The 26,419-nt window shown below is 48.9% G+C and overlaps 3 protein-coding genes across 10 annotated transcripts; 1 reads left to right on the top strand and 2 right to left on the bottom strand.

Moving 5' to 3' along the window:
- The first annotated feature begins 3,550 nt into the window (after nt 1–3,550).
- Nucleotides 3,551–7,225, top strand: LOC125716053 (galanin receptor 2a). Its single transcript, XM_048988289.1, has 2 exons — nt 3,551–4,881; nt 5,175–7,225. The coding sequence occupies exons 1-2, from the start codon at nt 4,535–4,537 to the stop codon at nt 5,905–5,907; spliced, it is 1,080 nt and encodes a 359-aa protein (XP_048844246.1). The 5' UTR covers nt 3,551–4,534; the 3' UTR covers nt 5,908–7,225.
- Nucleotides 7,226–12,884: 5,659 nt separating this feature from the next.
- Nucleotides 12,885–26,121, bottom strand: exoc7 (exocyst complex component 7). 5 transcript variants are annotated; one of them, XM_048987231.1, is made up of 20 exons: nt 25,918–26,121; nt 24,894–24,959; nt 24,281–24,465; nt 23,833–23,938; nt 23,406–23,628; nt 22,927–23,094; nt 22,640–22,651; nt 20,616–20,684; nt 19,387–19,532; nt 18,969–19,121; nt 18,769–18,867; nt 18,210–18,272; nt 17,969–18,035; nt 15,226–15,294; nt 14,733–14,853; nt 13,899–13,994; nt 13,656–13,719; nt 13,417–13,458; nt 13,125–13,258; nt 12,885–13,026 (listed from the first exon to the last, which is right to left on the bottom strand). In XM_048987231.1, the coding sequence occupies exons 1-20, from the start codon at nt 25,975–25,977 to the stop codon at nt 12,924–12,926; spliced, it is 2,046 nt and encodes a 681-aa protein (XP_048843188.1). In that variant the 5' UTR covers nt 25,978–26,121; the 3' UTR covers nt 12,885–12,923. The 5 variants fall into 5 exon arrangements, with proteins under 5 accessions (XP_048843188.1, XP_048843186.1, XP_048843187.1 ...); XM_048987229.1 differs by lacking the exon at nt 22,640–22,651 and adding an exon at nt 21,152–21,244; XM_048987230.1 differs by lacking the exons at nt 20,616–20,684; nt 22,640–22,651 and adding an exon at nt 21,152–21,244.
- Nucleotides 15,301–17,951, bottom strand: LOC125715546 (uncharacterized). 4 transcript variants are annotated; one of them, XM_048987234.1, is made up of 3 exons: nt 15,733–17,951; nt 15,601–15,692; nt 15,301–15,560 (listed from the first exon to the last, which is right to left on the bottom strand). In XM_048987234.1, exons 1-3 carry the CDS (start codon nt 16,639–16,641, stop codon nt 15,368–15,370), a joined length of 1,194 nt encoding a protein of 397 aa, XP_048843191.1. In that variant the 5' UTR covers nt 16,642–17,951; the 3' UTR covers nt 15,301–15,367. The 4 variants fall into 4 exon arrangements, with proteins under 4 accessions (XP_048843191.1, XP_048843192.1, XP_048843194.1 ...); XM_048987235.1 differs by having other exon boundaries at nt 15,301–15,692; XM_048987237.1 differs by lacking the exon at nt 15,601–15,692 and having other exon boundaries at nt 15,301–15,552.
- Nucleotides 26,122–26,419: the final 298 nt, after the last annotated feature.

The raw sequence follows: 26,419 nt of genomic DNA, 5'->3' as shown, positions 1-26,419 counted from the left end.
TTCAAACCATTCCTGCATGCGGTTAGGGGCAGGGCTGCGTGGGGTGGGGGGAGGCAGTTGAGGGAGACTGGCGCACGGAGATCAGGTGGCCCTCGGAGATCGTCTGGGACGTGGGAGAGTGAGAGGTACTGGGCATGGGGGCAAACCACACACGGCTCGCGTGACCACACTGCAGCTCAGCCTACTCCAGTCACCCCCCTCCCTAAAACCCCACCCCCCCCAATTGCCAATTCCGCCAGAGCACCTGCATGCCCCCCTCATCTGACCGGAGGCACGGTCTGGAATGACTGTCGCCTTCCGCTGCTCGTTCCATCCGCTGCCTCGGGTCTGGCCAACCCAAGCGAGCCCAGAACCAGAATGAGGAAACGACGGCAGCAGAATTCCAGACATGCAGACGGCATCCATTGCTTTTTTCACTCATTTTCCATATGGATTTCCCCCCTTCGCGTGCCTCACGATATATAGCATTTTGAGATTTCGATTCCGAAATAATTGTGGGGGAAAAAGGGGGCACGTGAAGGGGGCGGTTCTGAGAGTAGGGAGTGTGTGTGTGTGTGCACATGTGTGTACGCATGTGTGTGTCAGTGTGTGTGTGTGTGTGTGTGTGTGCGTGTATGGGTGCGCATGTGTGTGTCAGTGTCTGTGTGCATGTCTGTGTGCATGTGTGTGTCGGTGTGTGTGTGTGTCAGTGTGTGTGTGCGTGTATGTGTAGGTGTGTGTATGTGTGTGTGCCGGTGTGTGTGTGTGTGTGCTGGTGTGTATGTGTGTGCGTGCTGGTGTGTGTGTGTGTGTGTGTGTGTGTCGGTGTGTGTATGTGTGTGTGCTGGTGTATGTGTGTGTGCTGGTGTGTATGTGTGTGCGTGCTGGTGTGTGTGTGTGTGTGTGTGTGTCGGTGTGTGTATGTGTGCGTGCTGGTGTGTGTGTGTGTGTGTGTGTCGGTGTGTGTATGTGTGTGTGCTGGTGTGTGTGTGCTGGTGTGTGTGTGTGTGTGTGCTCATAAATTTTTAATGGCAGAGGACTGTGATGTTATTCATCGGCTGCATGGCTATGAAGCAGCAGTAGCCAATTTATAACATGTAAAATCGGCCAGGGAACGCGTGTGTGAATCTGTCTGTGTGTAGAGTGCATTTTCTCTCTGCCTGCTCGGGTCTCTCCAGGTTGTCTGGTGACCTCTCACAGCCATGCTTTCTCTGATTGTACAGTCTGACTGGCCCTTCGTGTCCACAGGTGTGTGTGTGCTTGAGTGCTCAGTAATGGACTAGCATTCCTGGTCAGCGTAAACCCCAAACATCACCCCAAGACACATATTAAAATTGGACAGGGGACGTCCGGAAGTTTTATGACCAGGCACCAAGACGGTTCAAAAAACGAAATGGCTGGCAAATCCTTGGGGTGCGAGGATGTGAGCAGCGATGGTGAAGATGGACGTGACACCCCCGTAAAGGCGCTGGCAGCTGGCGCAGAGATCGCGTGCTGCGTTTCGGCACATCCTCGCCGACCGGGGATGCCATGCCAAGGGGCTGACACTCCCTGCTAAGGACGTGGCCGGGAAATGGGGAGGCCTGATGTGCTGGTGTGTATCTCAAAATGGGACGCACTGGACAGCCTCCACGGGACCCTACGGGAGCAGCGAGATCACAGTCGTACAGGTGCCCAGCCAGGAAGCCGCCTCAGATCCCTGGCATCTTTTGTATTTATCTTGTACTACTGCACGTTACCTGCGTGAGCTGGGGATTGAGTGACTTCCCAGCATTCCCAGTTCATGTGCCATCCTGTGGTCAGCTAGGAGTAACACTGCGGGAAGCTGTATGAGTGCCGCCCGCCCTGAGCGCCCACCCGGAGACTAACGCCTGCTCCTGTTCTCCTTGGAAGCGCTTCCACATGCGTCCCGGTGTGAATCTGTCCGCCCGCCCGCCCACCGCTTTGATCCGGTAGGAACCGTGGGAGGATGTCGTGGGTGGTGTCCCTCTGTCTTCCAGGCATGGCCTGGTAATGCCATTACAAATGGACCTGCAAAAAACCATGTGCTGCCGGAGCTTTGGTGAATTCCTGACGTTCACTGATATAGGATCAGTTTTTAGTCCAGCAGTCCTGAGCTTGGGGATATGAGCTAACTAGCCTAACTGACTGGGGGTGGCTGCTAAATATATAAACATGAATATAAACCAATAAATACGCATGGGGGGGGGGGAGCAGGAGTTTGTGTTTTTCTACATTTTGTTAGCATCCGTAATTCAGCGGACATGTAGTTGCGAAAACTGCTTACCTATATCTATCCACATGGGGGCGCTATTGAGAAGACTCAAGGCTGTTTTGGTATGAACTGCAAACGTCGGGCTCTGTGCCCTGAGTTCTGTCACAATTGCTTTTTAAGGGCCGCCTGGGGGTCCCCAAAGACCCGGGTGAGAAATACTGGGCTAGGGCGATATTCACAGTACCAGTGACACTCTGTCGTACCTGCACACACCGTGGGGGCTTGTCGTACCTGCACGCACCGTGGGGGCTTGTCGTACCTGCACGCACTGTGGGGGCTTGGCCACAGGGGGTGACTGAGCTGGATCTGAAGGCAGACAAATGCAGTTTCCAGAGGCACATTCCATTTACTATTACAGTGCTGCCCTCTCTTGGTAATTGATGGGAAGTTCAGGGAAGTTCATGTTCCAAAAATAAATCTCCTAAGTGTATTCTGTTGACATATATGAAAAATATCTGGCTTGTAATTAGCAAAACAATGTTATTACTGACAATAAATATGACATTATTCAGATTTAGGAGATTGTTCTGTAACTGAGAAGAAAAACTGTCAGAGCAACCAATACCAGCTGTTAGCCTCTGTCTACCTAAATGGATGTTTGTGTTTTTTTAGCTGTTCAAAAGCCTGGTCTGAAAGCTAACAATTTGTGAGGATGTTTGTACCCCCAGCATTACAATTAACATATTCAGTTTCAGTTCCTGGGAGCAAATCTCACATTGGACATGAGGTCAGTGCTTCAGAAGTAGATGGGTCACTAAGTACGATTCATCTAACCAGCACTGAAAATCTTAAAGTCAAATCCTCAACATCATCCCCCCACCTCAAGCAGGTCCGGTCTGGAGCTGCCTCTCGCTTGGCTCCGGTCGCCGTGGAGATCTGCAGCCTGTACCCTGCCGTCGAATCATGCAGCCAACTGTGGGATCGCAGAGGAATGTAAACAGCTGTAATCTGCAGTAGGTTTGCTGTGTCCAAAACCCAGACACCAGCTTCTGGGTTGTCAACAGGACAGAACCCACAAAAATGTCAGAATTTAAATCAGAAATCTGTGTTTATGCTGGTGAAAAGGAAGTGATGATCACATGACCTCACAATGCTGTCAAAGGGATCTTAGCCAGCATTGCGGTCAGCACCTCTGTGTCACCTTAGTCTAAGGGGGTTAAATCTGGTCTCTGCTGGGGGGGCTGCTTGCATTGCAGCAAAATATGGAATTGAGACAAAAAGTCAATCCTTCAGTCACCATCTTAATCCCACCCACCACTTTCTGCAGTAAAATATCACGTCTGACATGACCCCCCCCCCCCCCCCCTGAGGTATTTGAGTACACAGGGCCAGAAGAACAGTCTTTTCGGCTGAAGGAATGTCGATGCATCTGCAGTCTCACATCTTTGGTCATCTAGCCTGAATGTGGTGTTAATGGCTACGTTTTAACAGGCTGAACCCTCAACCTTTATATCCGTCTGCTGTGTGGTTAGGAGTATAAGGGCATGTTTTTCTGTCTAATAACTGCCCGTTATATGCCTTTATCTATGTCTGTGTGTTGTGTGAGTGGGTGAAAGGTTAGATGCAGAACAAGACAGATAAAATATCAAGGAGATGTGTTAATTTACGGCTATATTTATTGCGTTAAAGCAAATAAACAAAGTTGCCAGACAGACAATCAGTCCGAACTGTATCTGTAATGTGCAGCAGTTATTTGGATACAAAATTCAATGCAATCAGCCGCGCGTTTTTAACTAATACTGATGTATGAACAATTAAATTGGAATCTTTTCTGTGAAGCGAATCCACATTGTTGCGCCATGCATGCTCTATTGGCAGTAAGTAGCTGGGGTTTTAGAGTGACAGGATGCAGAGTCGAGATCAATTTGGTAGCTCTTTCTGTGTGACTGGGGGCAATAAGCGACTCGGAAACGCCCTGCGAGGCTGTCAGGGGGAGCGCAGCTGGAAAGGCGACCACAGACTGCAGAAAGAGGTAGAGAAGATACGTGAATCGGTCTGGAAATGCCATGCGCGCCGCGACGCTAAAGTAGATTTATCCCACGCAAGAAGTCCGCGTTGAAAGTCCTCAATGAGATCTGGGCGATTTGAGAAACCATTTAAAGTTAACGTTTTATAATCATTAGTCTTATATAAAAAGGCCATCATTTCATGGTAGAGTTAATCAGTGACGGGTTTTGGAGAAGGGTCCGTCTGCTGATCGCTCCTCGGGGACGCGCACATGCGGCTCGCGTTGACAGAACCGGAGGCATCGGGATCTTTTAAAGAGCAGCCGAGAAAGCGATGAACGCATCTCATGTGAGCCATACCGCCACGACCTGGAAAGCGGAGTCCGTCATCCTTTCCCTGGTCTTCTCGCTCATCTTCTTAATCGGCACGGTGGGGAACTCGCTGGTGCTGGCCGTTCTTCTCCGAAACGGCCAGATGAACACCAAGAGCACCAACTTGTTCATCCTGAATCTCGGAGTAGCGGACCTTTGCTTCATCATTTTTTGCGTGCCCTTCCAAGCCACCATCTATACCATGGACGAATGGGTCTTCGGCTCCTTTCTGTGCAAAGCGGTGCACTTCTTAATATACCTGACCATGTACGCCAGCGTCTTCACGCTGGCCGCGGTGTCCCTGGACAGGTGAGGACCGCACATCCGATTCGAATTCTTACAGCCATAATACGGTTTAACCCGTTAATCGTTTAACACTAATCACCAATCATCTTTATATTACGTATAACGGATGCCCATTAATAGATACTGCAACCAAACGTTTTTTTAATATAATTATTATTAATAAAAAATGGAAAAGCATTTATGTTATTTAATGTGTTTTTATTGATTTTAATGAATAATACATAAAATTTAATCAGAAATATTTTGATAAATAAATTGTACAGATGTCTCAGTGACAGTTGATATGCACCGGCCAGGTATTTGGCGATCCGGTATCCCCTCCGATCAAGGGAGCTCAGGACCCCGACGAACGCCGTCTTGTCCATTGGCTGCGTATGGGGCCTCTCACTGGTCTTCTCGGGCCCCTATCTCAGCTACTACCAGCAGATGGCGTTGAACGGCAGCGTGGTCTGCATCCCCGTGTGGGGGCCCCGGGACAGGCGGGCCATGGACGTCTGCACCTTCGTTTTCGGCTACCTGGTGCCCGTCTGTGTCCTGGGCCTGACGTACGCCCGCACCATCCGTCACCTGTGGACAGCCGTGGACCCGCTACAAGATGCTGGCGAATCCCGTCGCGCCAAGCGCAAGGTCACCAAGATGATTGTGGTGGTGGCGACCCTCTTCTGCCTCTGCTGGCTGCCGCATCACCTGGTCATCCTGTGTATGTGGTCGGGCTGCTTCCCGCTGAACCGGACCACCTACGCCCTACGCATCCTCTCCCACCTGGTGGCCTACGCAAACTCCTGCCTCAACCCCGTCGTCTACGCCCTGGTGTCCCGCCACTTCCGCAAGGGCTTCCGCAAGGCGTTCAGCTGCCCCGTGCTGCGGCGTGGAAGGGTGGCAGGCCGCGTGCACGCCGTGCTGCCTGCACACACTGCCAGCGTGGCAGAGCAGGCCACCGTGGAGGTCTCCCAGGCCCGGCAGGGTGTCCCCGGCACGAGCTGCCGAGTTAAGGCAAGCGGCACCTTTTTGACTTTCAATGTGACATAGTCACTCGTGTTCCCACTCCACCCTTGTCTCTAGGTTCCTGCCACTTCTGGAATATTCCACACCTGAACACTAAGAGGGTTTGTTCTCCTTTAGTTACAGATCATTAGGGGAGAGGATTTTACTGACAGGGGGGCTTTGATGTTTGCTGTGTGTTTGCTTTGTGATTCTACTTTGTAAGTGCCGGGGGGGCGGGGGGCTGTTTCCATTGGTAGAGTGCATTGTACTTTACTCCACGATGAAGTGGAAACCAGCTTAGAAGCGCCCTCACGCACATTTAGGGTGATTAACACGGTGTCCCAGGACCCCGCTGCCTCTACACCGACATTAGAGCCCGGCAGCCATGACTCTCCCAGACCACCTGTCCTTCGCAGCGCACTGCAGCCGCCACTGACTGTCGACAAAAACAAAACAGGGTCAATTTAACGCTCACTTACCGCCGTCGGCAGTGCGCAGTGCAGCTGCGTCATATCGATGACTTTCTGGAAAGATGGAGCACAAACGAGCTGAAGACAAACAAGAAAAATGATTCTAGTAAAACCGAAATGTAGCCGCTTACTGCTGATTAAGCTGGATACACATGCGGCTTCGACAAAATGTATTTAATCTGTAAAATGATCCCCCCCCCCCCATGTCATCTTTTAACAACAAGAGGCTGTCATCACCTTATCTTTGATTCTACGAAATTGCAGGATTGTATTGAAGGGTAAATGACCTGTACGCCTTGGCCGTTCATAGTAGACTGCACATTGGCAGTCAGTTCTGTGATTTAGTGTGTTTTGTTGATATGAGAATGGTTTTATTTTCAAAAGAATATTTGGTAACTCTTTACTTAAAGCTGCCATCTATAGTGCACTTCATAGTGCATTATAAAGGTCGGTATATCAATTCATAATGCACTATAGCATCTTCTATGGAGAGTTATAAGGCATTATAGTGTTGATTATAATACTTCATAAGCTCCAATGAAACTCATATCTATAATTCACTATTAATACCTTCATAATGCATTATAATGATTGGTATAAGAATTAAGGATGCTTTGTACTGCATTATGGAGGTATCTATAGTGCATTATAAATGAGAGCTTCATAAAGCATTCATAATGCATAATAAACAAAGCTATAATGTCTTATGACTTTTCAGAAATATTTTTAGCCTTGTTTATAATCCTCTATGAATGCATTATAATGTGATATACATTCTTATACACATGGCATTCGCAAAAAGTCTTACTGAATATTTTTGTTTTGTCATGCCCGTTTTTATATTGTGTGAACCATATTAACTGTTCAGTTCTGTGGCTCACAAATAAATTCTCAGCTCGGTGTGTCTGCTACGAGGCTGCTGTTCCTGGTGAGAGTTTAGCTGTGTTGTGGAAAGTGGACTGGGATGAAACACCTTTTGATAGTGATATCTTGGCCACTCAGGCAGTCCTCACTGACTGACCGTGTCCACACTAGTCCTCTCAGCCAAGCAGCAGGATCATGTGTTGAGCTTCCTGTCCTGTTAAAGCAGCTTTCTTTGGCCATATGCCATGTCACTGGTTTAAAGAAAGGAGACACGTCACTGTCTTTATCTTCTAGGAGGTGCTTCGGATTTCTCAGTTTTGGGTTTCACAGCATATATTTTGCTACTGAAGCCTCTACATTAAGTTCCACATCAATAAACTTGACATGGAGTTTGAGAACTCTATGTCTGCATGTCTATGTCTATGAGCTCTATGTCTGCATGTCTATGTCTATGAGCTCTATGTCTGCATGTCTATGTCTATGAGCTCTATGTCTGCATGTCTGTGTCTATGAACTCTGTGTCTGCATGTCTATGTCTATGAGCTCTATGTCTGCATGTCTATGTCTATAAGCTCTATGTCTGCATGTCTATGTCTATGAGCTCTATGTCTGCATGTCTATGTCTATGAGCTCTATGTCTGCATGTCTATGTCTATGAACTCTGTGTCTGCATGTCTATGTCTATGAACTCTGTCTGCATGTCTATGTCTATGAACTCTGTGTCTGCATGTCTATGTCTATGAGCTCTATGTCTGCATGTCTATGTCTATGAGCTCTATGTCTGCATGTCTATGTCTATGAGCTCTATGTCTGCATGTCTATGTCTACGAGCTCTATGTCTGCATGTCTATGTCTATGAACTCTGTGTCTGCATGTCTATGTCTATGAACTCTGTCTGCATGTCTATGTCTATGAACTCTGTGTCTGCATGTCTATGTCTATGAGCTCTATGTCTGCATGTCTATGTCTATGAGCTCTATGTCTGCATGTCTATGTCTATGAACTCTATGTCTGCATGTCGCCACAAAGGCTGAGTCTCTGATTGGGTGACAAGGCTCGGATCACGTCATTGGCAGGCCACTATGCAATATGAGCAAAGCTGATTGCACAGGGTGTGAGTGACTATGTGAATAGAATAGAATAGAATAGAATAGAATAGAATAGAATATTTTTATTATTATTTTACATATACAATGAAACTCTGTGTACTTCCCACCAAAGCTATAAAAGATAAATAAGAAAATAACATGGAACATGGAAGTATATACACTATAGATGTACAGTATCAAACAATATATACAATATTGATGTGAATATTTTTTACACATATAACTCTTGGTGTAAGGCTCAGTGAATTGTACGTTTTTTCAGGAAAGCCATCTGCCGGGAGAACTTAAGGCTCGTTACGGAACTGAGGAGATTTTAAGCATCACGCTTTGATTGCCGAAGTAACAAATCAGCATACATGGTCAGAATGGAGATGGAGATAGAAGGGCTGGTGCGTGGTTTTTCTGGGGTGTGTGATACATGACGGTGGGTATAACTACAATCCCCAAGCTATTCTTTCCAATAGCTGCAGAAAAAAAAACGAATTTATTAATAATTGTTAAAATAACAAGAATAGACGCATGGCGTGCCATGCGGAGGGGGATTTACCAGCAGCCAATACTCGGAATATCACACATCATATTTCCACCCAAGCACCGGTTCTGCCCTTTAGTGGAACGAGAGCTCCTTCGTGTCTGGGTAAGTGATGGTGACCGGAGAGCAGAGCGGTCTCAGCGAACATCGGCGAGGCCTGCGTCACCTCACACCGGCGGTTTTATTTAAGTGCTGTCAGAGCAGACAGAGGCAAATGAGGCCAACCTTCTCTGTGCCGTTAGGGGGGTGGGTCCTAGCCCCCTCCAAAGAGCAGGTGCCTTTTCAGCGTGAATCCCTTTTTAAGGCTTCCCCTGTGTCCCACTCAGTTTTCTGGGAACCATGTTTCAAGGAAGAAGAGCCCCCAGGAAGCGGGCTTGTGTTCCAGACCAACAGCCCAGAAGAATGGCTCCTCATTTTCACCTGTAGATGGGCTGCAACCCACACGCCCCTTAAGAACATTTCCTGGAGACAGGTAAATGCTGATTCCTGTGACCACATTTGGGTTTTAACTCAGCTGCTGGGTGGTGCCTGTCTCTGCGGGTTCGAGAGCTGTGCCAGTGTCCAGAAAGTCATGGGTTCGAATTTTGTTGCCAGCAGAGTCATCATATCCGGAGGTGGAAAGTTCAGGTCCAGAAAGTACAAATCCGGACCAAGATTTTGTTCCAACCAGTCAGTCGAGTACTCTGGGAGTCTGACTCTTTATACTCAAGTGGTTGGATGAATCAAAATCTTGGTCTGGATTTGTACTTTCTGAACCTGGACTTTCCAGCTCGGATAATATCACCGTTGGGCCCTTGAGCAGGGCCCTTAACCCCAACTGCTCCGGGGATGCTGGGTTGGCCTGCGCTTCCTTACTCGTACTTCCTGTTTGGATGGAAGTATCTGGCAGATGTAAACAATGATGCCTCAGTGCAGCCAAGGAGCTCAGAAAACCGGCATCTGATTCATACCCTCCAGTAAAAAGCTAATTATCTCCTTCTCAGTCATCTTAAAGTGACAGGTACGCAGAAAATGGAATCCACATTCATACCAAAGACTGAAGACACTTCAGTAGCATGTCAGGGACATGTAGCTAGGCTAGCTGAGGTCTGTAAATCACCTACAGCGCGTAGCTGCCCATATATGAACTTGTACTTAATGCTTAATATGTTGTTGGTCTGTCATCTTCCACACATTTGTGACAAGCTGGTTAGAGAATTTCTTTTGGAAGTCTGGGTTTAATCTGGCTTAAACATATCCCTTGTTATTATAATATTTTACGGTGTGTTAATCACGTTTAATCACTCCTCCTGTGGGGGAGCGTGAATTTGCAAATCTGATCATGATGATCGCTGAGTCGTTCATCTGATTACTTGTATTAAACCGGGGGGCCTGAGGTCTGTAGTAAGGGGAAAGTAATTAGCTGTCATTGCTGACACACCACAGCACGCAGCGCACAACAAAGAAACGTGTCCTCAGCAATAAACCCATGTGACATCGTGACACAGCTGGGGGCAGCTAATTCAGCGCCCTGGGAGCAGTGCTTGGGGGCGGTACCTCAGTGCTGCTTTGTTGGTCGGGGATTCAAACCAGCAATTTTTCAGTTACAAGTGTGCTTCCCTAACCAAGTCTCTCCCCACACCGTTAGGGATGGGGGTTTGAATCACACCCTCAGTTTGTGTGGCATTCTGCCTAATCTCACCTAAGCATTTGTTGTGTGAAGTGAACACTGCCGTTATCCCTGATTGAGGAGTAGCTATTATTATTATTTTTTTAATTGAGTAAAATTTCAGATACTGTAGGTGTTTATTCTCACCCTCTCACCCGACGTAGAATTGAGGAAGCAAGGTCAGGCTGTCCCTGGAGCAGCTGGAATGTATGGGCCCTGCTTAAGAGTGATATCATGCTGCCAACCAGGCGATTTGAACCAACAACCTTCTGACCCCGAATGTAGTATCCCAACCCCCAGAGCGACACATGGATTTAAAATAAAGGTTAGCACTACAATACCATGACTATGAATCTGATAACCGAGACAGCTACTAAGTGACTTAGGGGTGGGTAGCGTATATGGTGGGGGGAATAGCATGAGATGTCATCATCCCACTCAGAACAGCAGGCAATTTAAACTTATGAATTGTTTTTTCTGGAATTTTCCATTTAATATTTTTGAACTGTAGTTCATAATGGATAACTGAAACCGCAGAAAGCAAAACCACAGATAAGGGGGGACCACTGCATTATTAAAGTAAAATGAGAAAAATCGTCTTCAAACACAGTCCTCCTGTTCTGCAGTCGCTGACCATGTCTGTGTCTGATTTATCTCACTCCTCTTAGTGATTCATGTTATTTCCAGATTCTTCCATTTTAATATTATTCTTTAAATAAAGAGTGATGTAAGACATCTCTGCTTAGGAGTACTTTCCATCCCTGACACAGTCCAGACTGGGGGGGGCGGGGGGGGGGCGGACAGGCGTGGAACGGGACCGAGGCCCATTGTTTACAGAAGGGTACCACTTGGATGGCCCGGTGTTCTGAGCCCTACGCCAGCTCACCTCGGTGTTCATCACACTTGCATTGCAAGTGCATTCTGGGATGTTCCAGCCCTTTTCGTAATTAATTATCCATCGGTTAGCAGTTTTTTTTTTAAGAAAGAGATTTATTTAATGTGTTCAGTTTTCAGTGTAGTCGGTAGCCATTTAATGATGTATGTGTTACGGTTAACAGGCTGGCAGTGATTGGTTATGAAGCCACATCCTCACTGAACATGGTTGTCCGTGTTACTGGTCGTTACTGGTCGTTTTACTGGTCGTTACTGGTCGTTGATACTGATCGTTACTGGTCATTGTTACTGGTCGGTGGTAGTGTCACGGGTATGAATAGTCTCTTTGAAACACTAAAACACTAAGGCCAGGCAAACAGCGATGCAGCAGGCTTGAAAAATACTCTTGAAAAATGGCTGCCGTCATGTTTACGAATCCTGGCGTGGACTTTGGTACTGAAGTGTCGGTTTTTGTGGCCCCCATATTCTGTAAAATTGGGGCCATCTGGTGGCCAAACTCTAATACTGTAGCTCTTGGCAATTATTATTATTACTAGTCTGATATGGATATAAGTACTTTTCCCTTCTTAATAACATCAGCACCTTTTATAAATGAGCTCCCTGGCCTGACATGCAGAGCAGACCTTTAATAACCGTTAGTTATTCATTTTATTTGGTGCCGTACATTATGGGATTGCCACATATACCAACATAATTTAGCATCACTACCATCTAGTGGGGTCAAAAAAACACAGTTGAATGGTATATGAAGCCTGTTAGTCCATCACTATGTCCAAACCACACCTGAAACAATATGAAGGCCTAAATCTTTAAAGTATATGAAGCGGTGGCCGAAATCGGAGAACAGCATCTGTAATGTGTAATTCACAGCGAGCCTGAAGTGGTTCCGGCTGGGCGGGCGTGCAGCATATACTTAAAAAGAGAATCCTTGCTGATACTTAGTGTGTTTCTTTGCATTTTTGAGTAGCACACCAGCTCATCAAAAACAGGATTTATATACATTTATATATACGGTCCTCATCTTTTTTGAATTTCAAACCGAATAAATCATGATTTAATCATCCAATAGCTGTTATCGCTTTTCAAGGAACCGCTGACCAATCCTTTGATAATTCAACCCTTCTGAATGGAGAACATATGTGGAAGAGGTGAATCGTAAATACACTGTTTGGAGGCCAAAATACCACGTCTTATCATGGAAGGACGTTATCAGGACAGAGTACCTTATGTAGAAAACAGTACTCCTGAGATATTGTGTCTTAAAAACTATTTTAATTGCTGCATTTGCTATTGTTTTCTGCTATTTGACTGATTTACAGAAAAGCATCAACAAAACTCAATTCTGAAAGGACTTTCTTTATTAAAGTCCCAGCAAAGAGGAAAATAATACATAAATAATATCTTTATACAAAAAGAGCGAATCAGATTCCCAGAAGACAGACCCGGGAGACAGGAAAACCAGGTGTGGTCTGGGCGGGCGGGTGGGTGGGCGGGCGGGCGGGCGGGTGGATGGGTGGGTGGGTGCGGCTGGGAGGGGCGGAGCTTCAGGCCGAAGTGTCAAACAGCTTCTCGATCATCTCCTCCACCTGCTCTGGCCTGTACTTGTGGTACTTCTCTGGGTTTTTGGTGAATGAAATGTTGGCGTACCTGTGAAGGGCAGGCGAGGGATCATGCGTCAACAGAAAGCAAAGCATTCTGGGAATGATGCGGCCGTGTTAGCGGGCGGCATGGATGGGCGTTCCCACCTGTTCAGGAAAGCCCGGTAGGCCTCAGAGACCACCCTCTTCTGGGCCTGCCGTATGGCATCTCGCTGCTCCTTGTCTGGGATGGCCCACACCTTCTGGATCTTGCACAGCTCCTCAAGCCCGTCATTAAAGCCCTGCAGGCACATTCCCAAAGTTAAAGTTCACCATTAACCACAAGAGGCATTTCACGACGTGTCACAGGCGGCTCATAGAGGAACTGCTCCCATGAAAATCGATCCTGGTTGGGGCTCATAATGGCCCCCGTCAGATAGTGGCTCTTCAGCGTTCCTACCTTGAACTTATCTTTAATCATCTGACGCTCTTTGTCCTTCAGCTGAAGAAGGAAAACATAGAAACACAGATCACAAGGTTTTGCGAGCGAGAGGAAAGCATCGAACCGACCAATTACGCAAGTCCTCACAAGAGCTAACAGGAGAGCGCACAATGTCAGCCTGCAAGAGGCCTCTTTGAAGACGCGTGCTCTTCTGCTGAAGCTCGCATGTATCACGCAGACCAGGACAAGCTTCTCACCTTGGTTCCTGGCTGAAACATGGGCATGTTTCTGTCATTCAGGTAGTCTGTGACCCTAACCCAGCTGCAAAACATGACAGAGCACAAAGGAGGGGTCAAAAGACTAACCATGAGCACTGATCCTCACCCTGACGTCATACATGCAGGTTTCACACCTTCCACATTCAGGTGGTGCGACGGTGGTCATTCCAGCCAGTTCCCCCACTTCACAGCCTGGGCGGAACGCTATACACTCGGTCTCACCTTTGCTGGTACGTCTTAATCTGCTCCTTGATCAGCTCACGGTAGGAGCTCTCCGCCCTCTTCTGGGTGACGGCCACCAGCTGGATCAGCTCCGACCTACAAGGTTAGGGCTGGGTCAGGTTCTGACATATGAAAAAACCCTGTCGACAAGAGTCTGTGGCTCAGTATCAGCTAACTGTACAGTCAGTGGGTGGGGCTTTCAGCATGACCATCCAGGAGATGCTGGACTTCAGCACGTAGCCATAGCGTAGTCATGGTGTACGGATCTGTACGTCTGCGGTCATCATGTGGTCATGTGTGCAGTTAGCCACGGTAAACCGTAAACTTAACAGGGCAAGTCACCCCAAAACTAAAATAAGACTAATTATAAGACAATTTTAGAAGAGCTTTAGTGCCATGTATCCATCTATTGGCGTGTGGAGTTCGGAGAGGAAAATAGTTCCTACATTAAACTACTACAACTTCTGCGGATTGAGTAACAGGGTCATGATTTCCGGTACGAGACGCTGCTCTTCAGTTTTCCTGATGTATTTTTTTGTCACTTTAATCACCGCAGAAAGAATGTCATTCACTCCCATTATTTTCGAGAGAAGCCCGACATCCCTACGGCCGATATCCCCAACGCTAGGCAACTGGGAGCAGAACAACCGAGAAGGATAGACAGCACTAACCCCCCCCCCCCCCCCCCCAAAAAAAAACATATCTTTTTCAGTTTTGGGGTGAACTGTCCCTTTAAGCATCAGCTGAGTCTCTCTTTGTAATGCATATAACAGTGCGCTAAAACAGGGGCACGTGGATGGATGGACGAGCAGACTGGTAAGCGGAGGCACATACTTCTCCAGGGACTTGAGGATGTAGTTATAGTTGTTGTGCAGGAAAATGGCGCTTAGGGCAGAGTCCTCATAGACTTTAGACTTGCTGAGAAGGTTCAGCTGCAGGTTCCCGAGCACCTTGCCTGAGAACCGGCAGAGAAGCATCTCCATTGTGACTCTCAATACAGACCATTCGCTGTAGGAAGCGCGACCTGCAAAACCCACCCTTTGATGGAAGCCCTCGTCAAACAGTTCATATTATAAATAGCTACCATCGACGTCATGTTGACATAGTCCTTCAAGAAGAGCAATCCTTGGATGCACAGAGCACATGTATACATACAGGCAATCACAGCAGCAGTTCAGGAACAGTCCACAAGGGGGAGCCTTTCACAAGAGCACAATGACAGGAGACTCTCCCAGGGCTTCAATCTATAACGTTCTGCCTTAAGGATGAGAAGATCCATTCACTTCTCACTGCATACAATCGTAGTGCTGGCAGCTAAGGGACTTACAGATGTAGGTGCTGAGAAGTTTTCGGCTAAACTCTAAGGAGCTGTAGCTGCTGGCCGAGGAGCTCGTCTCTGAAAAAGGAGTGTGAGAAAAACAAAGTAAAAATCACAGCAGCTTCTACAGTAACTGCAAACTGCCGATAAATCACCCCAATAATGACGTCAGCTCTGTCTGGCTCACTAATGACAACATCGTAAGAAAAAAACACTTTTCTGAACAACACAATCTGGCACCTTTTACATGGATCTCCTGAGAATTAACTACAGGGAGAAATGTTTGGAGGAAAAAGATAACGACCAAGATAGCAGAGTAACGACCGAGACAGCAGAGTAACGACTGAGATAGCAGGGTAACATCCGAGACAGCAGAGTAACGACCGAGACAGCAGAGTAACGACCGAGATAGCAGGGTAACATCCGAGACAGCAGAGTAACGACCGAGACAGCAGAGTAACGACCGAGACAGCAGAGTAACGACCGAGACAGTAGAGTAAAGACCGAAACAGCAAGGAAACGACCGAGACAGCAGAGTAACGACCGAGACAGCAGGGTAACGACCGAGACAGCAGGGTAACGACCGAGACAGCAGGGTAACATCCGAGACAGCAGGGTAACGACCGAGACAGCAGGGTAACGACCGAGACAGCAGAGTAACGACCGAGACAGTAGAGTAAAGACCGAAACAGCAAGGAAACGACCGAGACAGCAGGGTAACGACCGAGACAGCAGGGTAACGACCGAGACAGCAGGGTAAAGACCGAGACAGCAGGGTAACGACCGAGACAGCAGGGTAACATCCAAGACACCAGAGTAATGACCGAGACAGCAGAGTAACGACTGAGACAGCAGGGTAACGACTGAGACAGCAGGGTAACAACCGAGACAGCAGAGTAATGACCGAGATAGCAGGGTAACATCCGAGACAGCAGAGTAATGACCGAGACAGCAGGGTAACGACCGAGACAGCAGAGTAATGACCGAGACAGCAGGGTAACAACCAAGACAGCAGAGTAATGACCGAGACAGCAGGGTAACGACCGAGACAGCAGAGCAATGACCGAGACAGCAGGGTAACATCCGAGACAGCAGAGCAATGACCGAGACAGCAGGGTAACAACCGAGACAGCAGAGTAATGACCGAGACAGCAGGGTAACAACCGAGACAGCAGAGTAACGACCGAGACAGCAGGGTAACAACCGAGACAGCAGAGTAATGACCGAGACAGCAGGGTAACAACCGAGACAGCAGAGTAATGACCGAGACAGCAGGGTAACAACTGAGACAGCAGAGTAATGACCGAGATAGAGTAAACTGCCTTTACAAATCATCAACATCATACTGCCAATGTTATAAACAGCATCATAGCACCTGTTTATGCGACAACGGCACAGTAAGTGAGCTGTACCTGAGAATCCCATTTCACAAATTAAAATAAAAGTGATGAAAAGGTTTTAACGAGGACAGCGACTTAACTCACCAACTTGCCATTATAGTGGCTCAACTAGTCCTTGGATACTGGGGGAAGGTGGTTGAACGATTTCTTTACATAATCCTTTGTTTTTCCTATTCTAGATTTCAAAACAGTCTGACACATACACCCCTCCATTCCCAAAAGGGGGCGCTCTTCTCTGCTTACCTCGGGGGTCTAAGGGTATATTGTAAGTATCCCCAAGGACTACAAGGCAGAGGCATAGGAGGGAAACAGAAGAGAGAGAGAGAGAAAGAGAGAACGAGGGAGGGAGAAAGAGGCACAGTGCAACAGGTTAAAAAGTCTTGTTAGTATACAGTAAGCAGCCCCACCCGCCACGGTCAGATGGGGGGGACGATGAACCTGCAGGGGGCGCCGTCCAACATCCACAGAGGCAGAATGTCCATAAGCAGCATATTATAAAGCTTGAGACACTGAGAGCTGTGTGACAGGAAGGGGGCGCCGAGAAGCTCTCAGGCGCTGACAGACTAGTTACAGTCGTCACACCAGAATGTACAAAGCGGCTACATCAAAAAGTCATCTACAAAAAAAGGTTTCGCAAAGCATCACAATTTGGGACATCTCAATCAGTGGACATGCCCGCTAATGTAGGCACTGTCTAGGGAGAGGACAGCTCCCCCTGCTGGCCAGGAGGCTGCAGAGACGGCAAGGGAATGGGTAAGCCAACATGCCGGGGAAGTGAAGGGAGGTACACAGGGAGTCGGGCGACAGGAGGGAAAGGTACAAGAAATAAAGATGCAGGAGATGTATCCCACCAGGGGGCGATGTAGGGCAAATGGGGCAGCAATTTCAAATGAAGGGACCCCAAGAAATGAGGGTGAGGTCCCCACCATGGAAGTGACATGGCCTGCTGTTCCAGCACAGACAAACGAGTGTATGTACCAAACATCTGCCACCACCGGGGGGCAGCAGCAAGCTCACAGGACAAGATTAATATGCATCCTACTCACAGTGCAGGAGTCACAGTGCAGGGCTGCTTGGTAAAATAGTTTCCACCACTAGCTTCTATATTAATTTGTCAAAAAACCTATTAAGTGGCAGATGGACTCCTTCATAAGCTAGAGACCCATGTGCTCCAAGTACACTGTCACATGACAGGAAAGGGAGGAGCCTCAGTCTTTGCTAAAAACAAAGACGTAGGACAAAATGTATTTAAACCCTCACGCTGCACTGTAATTGACAGAACGGTTCTACATAATGATTCCCATGCACCAAAATCACCCCCCCCCCCCCCCCCCCCACGCCTTCTGCCCTACCTTGGGAAGCCAGCATGGCCCCTGCCGTCTCCTGGAAATCCAGCAGCTGCTGCAGGAACAGAATGGCCTGCAGGGAGCGGAAAGACACGGCGGGGGATGCAAAAAGAATCAGGGAAGCGGGGAGCAAATACAGCAGAGCACAGAAACGCAGCCGCTGCAGAGGGCGTGTGACGCAGCAGGTCGTTACGAAAACCGCACTCATTCTAGCGTCTTCCCTGACGCCTCCCGGTGCCCAGCTTACATTGCTGGTCAGCTCGTGCACAGTGCCGTCCTTGGGCATGTTGTACTCCTTGTCCGGGTCATTCTGTCACAAGGAGGGGAGTGCATGTAAGTTACGGATGGATCGTGTGACGTAGCTACTCTCAGAAACACAGTGACGCGCAGATGCAGACACGTGCAGATGCAGTCACGCGCAGACGCAGACACGCGCAGAAAGACACACAGAGGCTCTCCTCTTATTCCTGTGGGCTGCAGTATATGACTAATGAGGGTTGGAACCAAATCAAAGACCCAGTAATAATTCATAAACATGATATTTTGTCTTACAAACGCCTGAGAAACATAAGCACAGATCCCAGACTGAGCCAGACTGGACTGCACCGAGCCGGACCAAGCCGGAATGGACAGTACCGTACCAGACTGAGCCGGAAAGCGCAGGACAGAGCAGGACTCATCAAAGTCCACGCACAGATACGTGATTTGAGTGGTAATAAACACCACTGCCTAGCAGTATATTTTACTAGTTAAAGGGTTTGGCAGTTTATCTAGTCTATCGCTCAAAGGAGGAGACAGAACCGCACCTTGATGCTGTCAGCGAACTCCTCTAGGGCTTTTGCACCAACCGTCTCCATGGAGGTGATGAGTGTGGGCAGCTTGTTCTTGGTGCTGGCTGCAGTTCCCTGAGGGACAATGTGGCATCACAGTGTCACGTGGCGAAAAGCCTCACCCACCCAAAAAGCCTTCATCCCATGACACAAGGACGACCGTCTCAGTCCGCCACCTGCAGCGTGGTGTCGAACTCCGGCTTGGTCTGCTTCAGGTGCCGCAGGATGGGGAAGATGGTTAGCACAGCCGAGTAGTCGTGCCTCAGGGTGGCTCGGCGTGCTGCTGACACGATGCCCTCACCCTCCAGCATCAGGCTGTCCAGGGCCTCCTGGAGACGAGGCGCGGCTCAGTCAACACCAGGGGGCGCTAGAGAGGAAAACCCTAACGCTACCCCTAACACCTAACCCTGCAGCACCAGGCTGTCCAGGGGCAGGAGGAGCTGCAGTGGTTACAGTGAAACAGCCTTGTATGGTGACTCACTTCGATGTTTAATCAGGAAATGAGGTCTTCTAACATCTTACTAAAGACGCAGCCACCTGCATATCAATTCCCGAATTCCCAGGATGCAGCAGGCAAAGCCGACGCCCCCTGACCTGGATAAGCGAGTCGAAGGTCTTCTTTTGGTGGTGCTCGGGGATGATCTCCGCGAGCAGGGCGTACTCGCTCTGTGCCAGCTTCACAAACGCGCTGATGCAGTGGATGTAGGAGTCGATCTCCACGTCCAGCATGTCGTCCTTGCCTGAGGAGGGTGCGGCGGGGAGCCGGTAAATGGGGGGGGGGGGCTTCAGCCTGGCCATGAGATTTCACATCCCTAAACACATTAACCGTTTTCCCGTCACATTTGATGAGACCGCATATGAAAATGAGGAGTGATTCAGGGCACGGGGTCACAAAGGGGGGGGGCTCTACATTTCAGTCTTACATGATAACATCTAAACTTCATAATGCCTGCAGAACTGATTACTGTTATTATAACAAACAGGTGTCAGTCCACACCAAGCGACAAGGCAGCCAACAGCACAATAATCACGCGATAGGGATGAGAGGGACCTGAAGGTCTCCTGCCACGCTCTGCTCTCGCCGGGTCCCTCCAGTGCTTATTACAATACATTACGCAAATTAAAATGAAAGATCTGGTAGGAGGCCACAGCAATGCAGGCAGCAGGAAATCTCAACGCTCAGGCGACGTCATAGGGCTGCACGTCCGTTCCGAACGCGGTGGGCGTTCAGGCGTTACATAAACACAAGGTAATCGTCAAAGAAAACCTCCAGGAACAGGCATATCAGCTGGAAACCTTCATAAAATGTGTGTAAAAAAGGTTTTTATCCATAATGCATTTTTGGGAACCATAAATTGACTGGACTCATCTCTCCCCTGAATGATAAGGGGAGATTCTATGGAGTTCATTTTGTGCCAAGAGTATTAATCAAAATTTTGAAAACCGCAAGCAAATTACTAAGTATCAGAATGAAAATACGCGTATGTATTATAAATATAAAACAGTCAAAATCATTTTTTCCTTCTTCTCTAATTGTCTTCTCTAGTTTTGGTTCTGGAATGTTTTTCCTTTGCTTTTGAATTATTATTATTTTTTGCTTCTGCTGTGCATCATTGTCTGTGTGCTGGACATCACAATTCTCTCATTAAAAATCCCACCTTACTTCCGTTAAATGTTATTAAAGCCAGAAAGCCTCATATTCGATATTCAGTTAACATAACCGCGGTGCCCCAGGTAAACTTGACTTAGACCCTCCCACTCTACCCACAATCCTGTGGGTGATGTAGACACGCCCACTCCGCGTCCGCCTCGGGCGTACTCACCTGCGGCCGCCCCGTGCTTCTCGTTCAGGGCGTCAGAGACGTGTCTGACCCGCAGGTCAAGATCGTGACCTAATGGAGTATGGGGGGGGGGGGGGGGCGTCACGCAACTGGCAGTTATTCCAGTTGTGCGTGCGGCTGGGCCGAAGGGTGGACTTGGGACTCCCCTAAAGAAAATCCCCGACCACCAGACACCCAGAAGCGAAAGCAGAGGGGACTCAGGGTGGGGGGCTCGGCGCATGACCCTGTGTGTGTGTGTGTGTTTCACCAGTGTTATTATACGCTGCAGGTGAAGCCGGACATCAGCGGAGCTCGCTGTCATTTTACACATATGTGATTTACAGGACGTGCACAACCAATTAGAAAATAACATCTTTAAATAAAACTGTCAGCAGAGCTGCTACAGTCCGGCTGGCTCCTGTCCGCTGGCTTTGGGTCAAAAACAACGGAACGCGCTAAAAAAAGAGAGCAAAAGAAAAGCCCAGGATGAAGGGGGGAGACGGCAACTCGGCACCGGGGAAGAGGCGAGGATGGATTACCTTCCAGAGGAGTGAAGTTACAGCCCCCCCTTTTCCCTTCGAGCGCGTGCTGAGAGTACTGTTTCAGAAGGTTCTGAGCCTTACGGATCGTCCCTGTTCCCACGGAGACAGAGAGAGAGAGAAAGAGAGATGGGGTGGGGGGGGGGGCAGCCCAGGAGGTGAAAGGAGAGGTCAGAAAACAGAGAGGAAAGCTAGGAAGTGAGTACTGAACCAGCAGCCCCAAAATCCCTCCACCAAACACCACAGAACCGAGGTGGGGGGAGTCCTTGGAGACCACAGGCTTAGCTACACGACACAGCAGGACACAGCAGAACACAGCAGTACACACACCCCAACCTCAGGGTGGAGGAACACACAACAGCAGCTAAAGCAAACACATACAGTGGAGGTTATTCGTCATTATACACATGAAAATACAGACAGACCTGTGCATTTCATCAACAACAGTGTTAATACTGTCATTCCGTTACAGATGCATCACCATCATCATCATCATCTCATAGCATGGTTTAATGGTGTTTCTCGGTTTCACTGCGAGCTGAGCATGCCTACACTTCATCAAGGACACATGGCAAAGCTGGCGCACTCAGCGATGGCCTGATCGGCGTGCTGTGTTAGTAAGCGCACATTACACTGAGACCATTACAGATGGATTATGGGTATTCATGCGATGCCGTGGTAATTATCAAGGGGGGGATAAGATGATCAGCCTATCACTCTCACTGACCTCCTGATGTCGGATCTTCCGCAGCAGCGCCGTACAACCAGCTAACTGCTGCCCCCAAAGCATTATGGGAAATGCAGGAGCACGACACGCTCCGATAAAAACAGATGCTGAGCTAACAGATGTGTCACGGCTTCAACTAAGACGCTAATGCTTCCAGAAACACCTCAATCTTAATTCTGCAGATTCTGACTATACTATCTTATTCTGGGAACAGGGAACAAAATTAAGAAAATTAAACAGCCTGGTGACGTGTGGGAATCAGAGCGGAGACTAGGAGCATGAAGAGACGACTCTTGCTAGAGGAAAGCATGACGCTGGCAGAATCATCCGGGCGAGTGGCGGGAGGCAACCCGACTGCCGTTTCCGTTAATATTAAGCTTCTCTGGCTTGTTTTAATTGGTCGGCCAATGCGGTGAGACCTCTCACACTGGCCCACCCTTTGTGTTGCCCACTGACTTGCGGGGGGGGGTCCTGCATTCTGGGTCTCTGCAAACCAGGGGAGGTTTAACATCCCCTCTTGTTGATGCTTCACCCAATCACGATGAGCCCTGCAGACCCAGACAACTGAAGCTGTCTACGGGAATACGGGGGCCCTTCTGAGCGGCATCAGAGTGCACGGCACCTCACGATTCCGCCTCTGGGGGGCTGTGGCGCCGCCCTGGTGGCCAAGGCACTCTTGCAGTGCGGTGAAACACGAGTTTCAGTCAGACACAAGCAAGCAATGGCAGAGGGTGCATGACAAACTGAAGGAGCTTCTTTACCTGGGATGTACACTGCCATCAACATCAACAAACAAACAGAAGAGAAGAGAGAGCCTGTTAATTAGGGTATATTCAAGTGGGGGGGTGTACAGGGACAGCCATTTACCCATCATCAGTGCTCTAAGCTCCCTCTTTTTTGCGATAAATTCCATTTCCGGTTGTGTCTGGCTGACATTTAAGACCAATGCAGGGGATTGTGGGATACCGCTGGGTGCGATGCACAGGCTGAGCCTGCAGGGGGCAGTATGGAGTACGTCTGCTATGCAGGAGGGCGGAGGGGTGCTTACCCGGCCTCTTGGGTGGCTTCTTCGTGGGGGTGTCCTTGCGCTTGATCGGCACTGCGGGGGAGTAGAGCACTCCCGAGGAGGCACTGTTTTTGCGGAAGTGCTCCTTCAGGCCCTTGATGGAGCGGTCCAACTGGCTGGAGCGGATCTGATAGTATACATTCATGAAGTCTGTGTGTGGGGGGCGGGGGGGGGGAGGGTTTGGGGAGCAGGAGGGGGCAAACTCCTGGTTAGAATGATGAGTATATCTGACCCCCTTGTGGTACATTTCCCTTTGCAAAACCTCTGTGTGTCACATAACCTGTGCGCCAGTGGACATCCCCCCCGTTCCCGGCCCCTCCCTCAGTCTTAACGCTTCACCTGGCCCCTCCCTCGCCTTGAGGTCTGGGAGTACCCGGACCTCCTAACCCCCAGGGGCACCCAAGCATGATCCTGCAAGGAAACCCCGACAGAACACACTCGCTAGCGACGTGCTCCTGTACCCTGGTTGCGTCCGTACTCCACCAGCCAGCCCGAGATGCAGATGATGTCCTGCAGTGCGGCCTCGGGGAGGTGCTCCAGCACCACTTCCTCCTGCACCTCCAAGTCTTCGTCCGTCCCAATGGCGTCCAGGATGAGGATGGGCGGCACCGGCTTGCTGTAGCGCGTCAGCAGGCTGCGGAACTCGGCCTCCAGCAGCTCCTTACCCTTCTCGAAACGTGCTTTCTGAGCAACGACAGCAGCATGGTGTACAGCTGGCTCAGGGGATCCGACATACTCACATATCATGTTCTTACCTCGGTATTTAATTAGTGTAGCTAATACTACGTCTGACAGAAACTATACCTGAAGCTGTTACGGGCCTGGATCGACATTCAGCCTCCTTCACCCAGTAAAAAGAAATAAAATACGTGAAAAGGTGTCTCTTACCACTGTGTTGAGCTCGGGACTGTCGGGGTTGTTATCCTGAAAGTACTCCACTGCTTTCTGGATCTTGGCGATACAGGCCAGGTACTCATCCAGGCGACCAGCAGGTCTGAATAAAAATTTTAAAAAAAACAACATACAGAATGATCCTTCCGGCATTTCACACCAACATGGCTGCCATTTAGCTCACTTAGAAACTTGAATACCGGCACACAGCAAAACATAAACTTTACAGGCAATTTCTGGTGACATCACAGAATTCCCACAATTCCGTGCTGCTTCCTGCAGCTGCCCAATTGGCAAGCTTGACGTGTCAGACGCTGCTCGGTTAAGGAGGGGTAAGGGACACTGGAAACAGCATCATCCCTCACAGCAGCCACATCCGCCCCTGCACCGCCCAAACCCCGCACCGCCCAAACCCCGCACCGCCCAAACCCCGCACCGCCCTCACCCTTCCTTGATGATCTTGTCGGTCTCCTTGGCCACATGGTAGTAGCTGATGACGTGGTCCAGGCAGGACAGGGTCTTGTCCACGTTCTCCTGTAGCCGCTGCAGATTCTCCGTCTGCTTGTGCACGGGGATGATGGAGTTCTCCAGCTGCATGAGGCGGCTCTCGAACGATGACAGGATGGACACCTGGCACGTGGGGAGGGGGGGCAGAGTTTATACACCTCATGCATTCAAGTCAATTTGCTGCCCGCCCCCGCAGCATGGACAGTACAAGGTAAAGTTCAGCAGAGAGCAGAGGGAATATACTTCTTTAGGCAGAGACGCTCAGAACTTCCCCGAATGTGCCAAAGCTTCAAAGGGGTCGGCTAAGGTAGAGGACCGCAGGCAATGCAGCTATGGGGCTGGGTATAAACAGGACCCCCCCACCCCACCCCCACCCCCAGGGTCCAAAGACACTTGGCTAAAGACTAGAAGCCACATGTAAATATACAGCACAAACAAAAAAAATTAACTTAAATATTAAAATAATTTAAGTTTTGTGGCCAGCTGTGTCACTATCAGTCACTGTCCTTGCAAACCAGAAGGAGACCACAGAAGGCTCTGCTTGCTCTTACCATGCTTTTGGTTAGCTGGTCGCTTTTGTCCAAGTTTTCACGGATGAAGGAAAGCTGGTCCTGTTCCTGGTTGGCAAACGTGAAAAGAAAGGAGGATCGGGGCGCATTCCGGAAATGCCCGAATGACGGAAGAGCACGAATCAAACGGCTAAGGCGTGGCCTGGCGGAGACTGCGGAGCAGATCAACTCAGAGCAACTCATGTGCAAGTCTGCATGACACGGATAATGACCTCACTTCCAAATGACAGGGAACCTGAGGAAGCGGGAGTGGAATCAAAATGACCAGAATAAAGATTATTTTGAGCATGTTATGAATAGACCTGGTGCATTTGAGAAGACAGTGATGACTGGAAAAGCTGAAAGAATGAGGACGACCAGTAAGCAGGCGGATGAATTTAGTTATAACATGAACATGACATTTGGAAGCCAGCAATTCGCACCTACATGACGGCACTTAATAACTATAACTGCGATTTAATTCACATATTTACATTCGTCATGCTTGTGCAAAAATATAGGTTTGACACATGAAAAAGTCGCCCAACCTGTTTAAAATCAATATGAAGTATAGAGTAAAACCTATTTGTGTGTTATACCCCCGTACTAGTGGTTAGGTTGTAGTATTTGGATGCATTGATGTAGTAAATAGTTCGTTTTCGTGCGCTTCCTGAAAGCTGCATTTTAATTAATAACTATACACACATGCATCCGTCGAATTGTTGTACATGTACATCTGGTTATGATACATATATGCTTTAAAAACACTGATCGGCACTATGCAGCAGACGGTGCCCCTACCAATGCAAATAAATCAAGAACATTTCTCGATAAAAATAAACGTTCATGACAGCAAACGTCGGAAAGGCGTGTGCAGTGCGGCGTCTGTAGATATGCGGACGGCTGGGTGCTGCGGCATGATCGGGATCCGGTGGCCCGATCTGGAAGCGCCCCACACGCTCCCCGGCCTCCCGGTGCGCGCACCGATCACACTCCCGCTCCATCTCTCCACGTCCCCCGAACCGACCTGCTTAAGCTTCTCCTCGATCTCCCTCTTCCGGGCCGACGCATCCTCGGTCGGGATCATGCTGGGACGCGTCCGGGCTCCGCTGGACTTTCCGCGGGACCGAGCGCTACGTTTACTGTATATTTCAGCTAGGAAACACAAACCCTAGAGGAGCTCCCTGCTCGAAGGGATCCCCAGGAAGTCCCGTGATCCCGTTCCGGGCTTCGTTCCGGTTCCACCCAGCCTGCTCCAGCCTCCATTAGTGTTGTGGCAAAAGACATCCACAGTTTATCACCAGACTCATCATTTGACTGGTCTGATCTGCGACTATTATTTAGCCAAAAAAAGTCGATAAACGGTCTTAAAACACAATTCTGCACCGAAGTCGTCTCTTTGAAATTGAGCTGATGTAATACCCCCGGATACCACTATGCGACGCTGTGCTGCAGAATACCGCACTTCGGCGCAGAATGCAGTTACAATGTGCTGACTGTGTACGGGTAGTATAACATTTTCTCATTAT

Source organism: Brienomyrus brachyistius, chromosome 20 (assembly GCF_023856365.1).
Source record: "Brienomyrus brachyistius isolate T26 chromosome 20, BBRACH_0.4, whole genome shotgun sequence".
In the NCBI taxonomy this organism is placed as follows: Eukaryota; Metazoa; Chordata; class Actinopteri; order Osteoglossiformes; family Mormyridae; genus Brienomyrus; species Brienomyrus brachyistius.
The sequence above is the reverse complement of the archived record's forward strand: the minus strand, read 5'-3'. Positions and strand labels throughout refer to the sequence as shown.